The sequence below is a fragment of the Egretta garzetta genome, unplaced genomic scaffold (assembly GCF_000687185.1).
Source record: "Egretta garzetta isolate BGI_Z169 unplaced genomic scaffold, ASM68718v1 scaffold451, whole genome shotgun sequence".
In the NCBI taxonomy this organism is placed as follows: domain Eukaryota; kingdom Metazoa; phylum Chordata; class Aves; order Pelecaniformes; family Ardeidae; genus Egretta; species Egretta garzetta.
In genome coordinates this window covers 619,599-622,159 of record NW_009258552.1, presented here as the reverse complement: position 1 = coordinate 622,159, position 2,561 = coordinate 619,599, and the positions used below count along the sequence as shown (strand labels likewise).

The window sequence follows — 2,561 nt, the reverse complement described above, 5'->3', positions numbered from 1 at the left end:
GGGGACACAGATCGCAGGCTTTCCAACGCACGCAGCGCATAACAGCGAAGCCACACGGTTCGGCTGCAGAGGAACACAGAAGCAGAAGTATCAAACCTCTTCCTGCGCGTCCTTTCCTAAGTTCTCCTGCGGACGACGCCAACGACGGCGACTGCCACGGAGGGTGCTTGCATCGGGGCTGAATTCCTTATCTTCGCATCCTCACGTTTAAATGATGCCAGGATCAAGTTAAAAGGGCTTCCCCAGCAGAGAGAGACATTGTCCCCCTGCCTCTTTCACCACCTACCAGGCTCTAGCATCCCCTGCAGCCATACCGAAGATACCGCCTGCTTAAAGGCACCCATGCAACATTCCAGTCTGGTCCACTTTGCTGCAGTGTAACGCCAGAAATACTGCAGTGGGCAGGGGACTTCAAGCAATGTAATCTGCGAGGAGGCCCTATGTGACTCCTGGAGCACTGGTTCAGCTCTACGAGAGGTGGGACGTCTCCGTTATGGGCAGAACCTGGGCAACAGCGGAGGCATCGCATCTGCTCCTTCTACACAAGTCAAGGGACCAGAGGCTGGAAAGCAAACGTAGAGTTACCCGGAAGAGCTGGAGATGGACACAGTTCTGTGGTTTAGAAAAACACTGGGTTTTTCACACAATTTTCAAGCACAAAATGTTTATTTTTCTTCTTTTTAATCTATACAATTTCTCGGGGTTTTTAGTGCCACTGACTTTGTCAGTATACAAGGGACGGACTATACAACAGGCAATAGCGACATAAACTGTAAGGTTCAGTGCAAGCCGAAGGAGAAGTGGTGTGAGAACATATTTTCCATGTTTGCTCATGAAGCATACAGACATGAATCTAAAAAACCCAAACAAATTAAAGATACATGTTACAGAGAACAGAAATCTCTTACTACAGTAAGTATTTCGCCCAGGCAGAAGACTCTGCATAATTGTCTATAAAATTCAATTCTAACTGAATTGATGGAATAATATATTCAAAGGGTACAAACAAAATAATTTAGACAGATATAATGCTCGAAGGACAATAGAACTATACAACCCACGGCTTGGCAGCACAAGACGCCTCTGCCCCTCAGCGGACAGTACAAAACGTCATCACAGCAGAGGCAGCACAACGTGCCTTGGGGCGTGACCGCGCGCTTCGTGGCCTGGGCCTGAGCGCACCCCCTTCGCGCCTTCCGGCGACAAGAGACTTACCATCAGCAAACCAGTTTTAGTGGTTACCTTGTGCCTTTAGACCGAGTGGTGCAGATGGAGACTCTACGCACAGTAAAATGGGCAAAAAGCAACTTGCAAACGGGAGAGAGGTGTCCATGCCACCTAGAGTGCAAACTTAATCAGAACTAAAAAAAAAAAAAAGAATACGTATAAACCCCCAAATTTCCAAACAAAAGGTGGTGAGACTCCAAGCCTGAAGTATCAGATATGAAAAAAGAACAGCTTCACATTTTTATTCTGGTTTAGCGTGCGTACTGCGAGCAGGTCAGTGGCAAAACAGCGCTCTTAACCGCGGCGGGCAGACCGAAGCCAGAGCACACCCAAGCGCTGTACTTACACGGTTCTTACAGCGACCCGGAGACGCGTTCTCCTACAGTCAAGGCTTCAGTTACATTTTTTTCACTTATGAAACATGCACAAATTTGCAATTTAACTAAATTATAAAAGCCCAGTAGGGGAAAGAAAATTGTAATCCAATTCGCTGCTGATCCAGAAGAAAACAGCGTTTGCCTGCCTGTTAGTTGCTGTCTGCAACAACTTCACCAAAGACTGGGGAAGAGAACGAATTGCACTGCCCGAAGCTATTACCTGTCCTTATATACAGCTTACTCGGATCACTCTGTAAATGCTCCTATTTTAAAATGTGCACATCACTACTCCTTGTACAAACACAAACAATTTTTTGATCAGCATCTCAAACAAACCTCACCTCACAATTTTTTTTTTTGTTTTTTTTTTTGTTTTCTTTTTAAAGATTCAGAAATGAAAACTCAACCCATGAATTAAAACAAAAGCATTTACAGCAGAATGAAGCTGATGAAGAGCGTTGACTGTAAACTGTCAGTATCTTTGCAAATGAAAAGAACTTCAACTCACCAGCAGTTTGTAAATAAAAGACACCTTCCGAGTAATTTTACATCTCTTTCCAGCTGGAACTGAAAAGCTGAAATTCAAGGCACTGTACTCCTGCAGGGGTTAGTACAATTTTCTAGTCATCAGTTCAAGTACATTGACTTTAAGGATCGCAAGTGTAAAACATCAGAACACAACAGAATAAAGTGTCTTCAGCAATGAAATACCAAGCAAATATTGCCAGAACAAACGCACTACCTCTTGTGAAACTGTTTCACAGTGATTGCTGGATGCGGTGTATGGCTGTGTGTGCTAGCGGGCCTGACCCGGGCCCCCACCTCGTCCAACGCATACGGCATCTACAGACCAAACACTCCACGTGCCCACGCTGAACCCCTTGGCGCGGTGGCGAGGCAACCGGGCTATGTCATCCGCAGGCGGGGGCCTGGCGGCTCGGCAGCGGGGCGCTGCAG

At 46.3% G+C, this 2,561-nt stretch overlaps 1 protein-coding gene across 1 annotated transcript in view; it reads right to left on the bottom strand.

Moving 5' to 3' along the window:
• Window positions 1-1,231: 1,231 nt before the first annotated feature.
• WNK2 (WNK lysine deficient protein kinase 2) overlaps window positions 1,232-2,561 on the bottom strand; it is a gene marked incomplete at its 5' end in the record, with an annotated part of 112,942 nt that continues 111,612 nt past the window's right edge. The window contains 1 exon segment of the mRNA XM_035903317.1: window positions 1,232-1,361. Within this exon segment, the coding sequence (XP_035759210.1) occupies window positions 1,232-1,361 (130 nt within the window).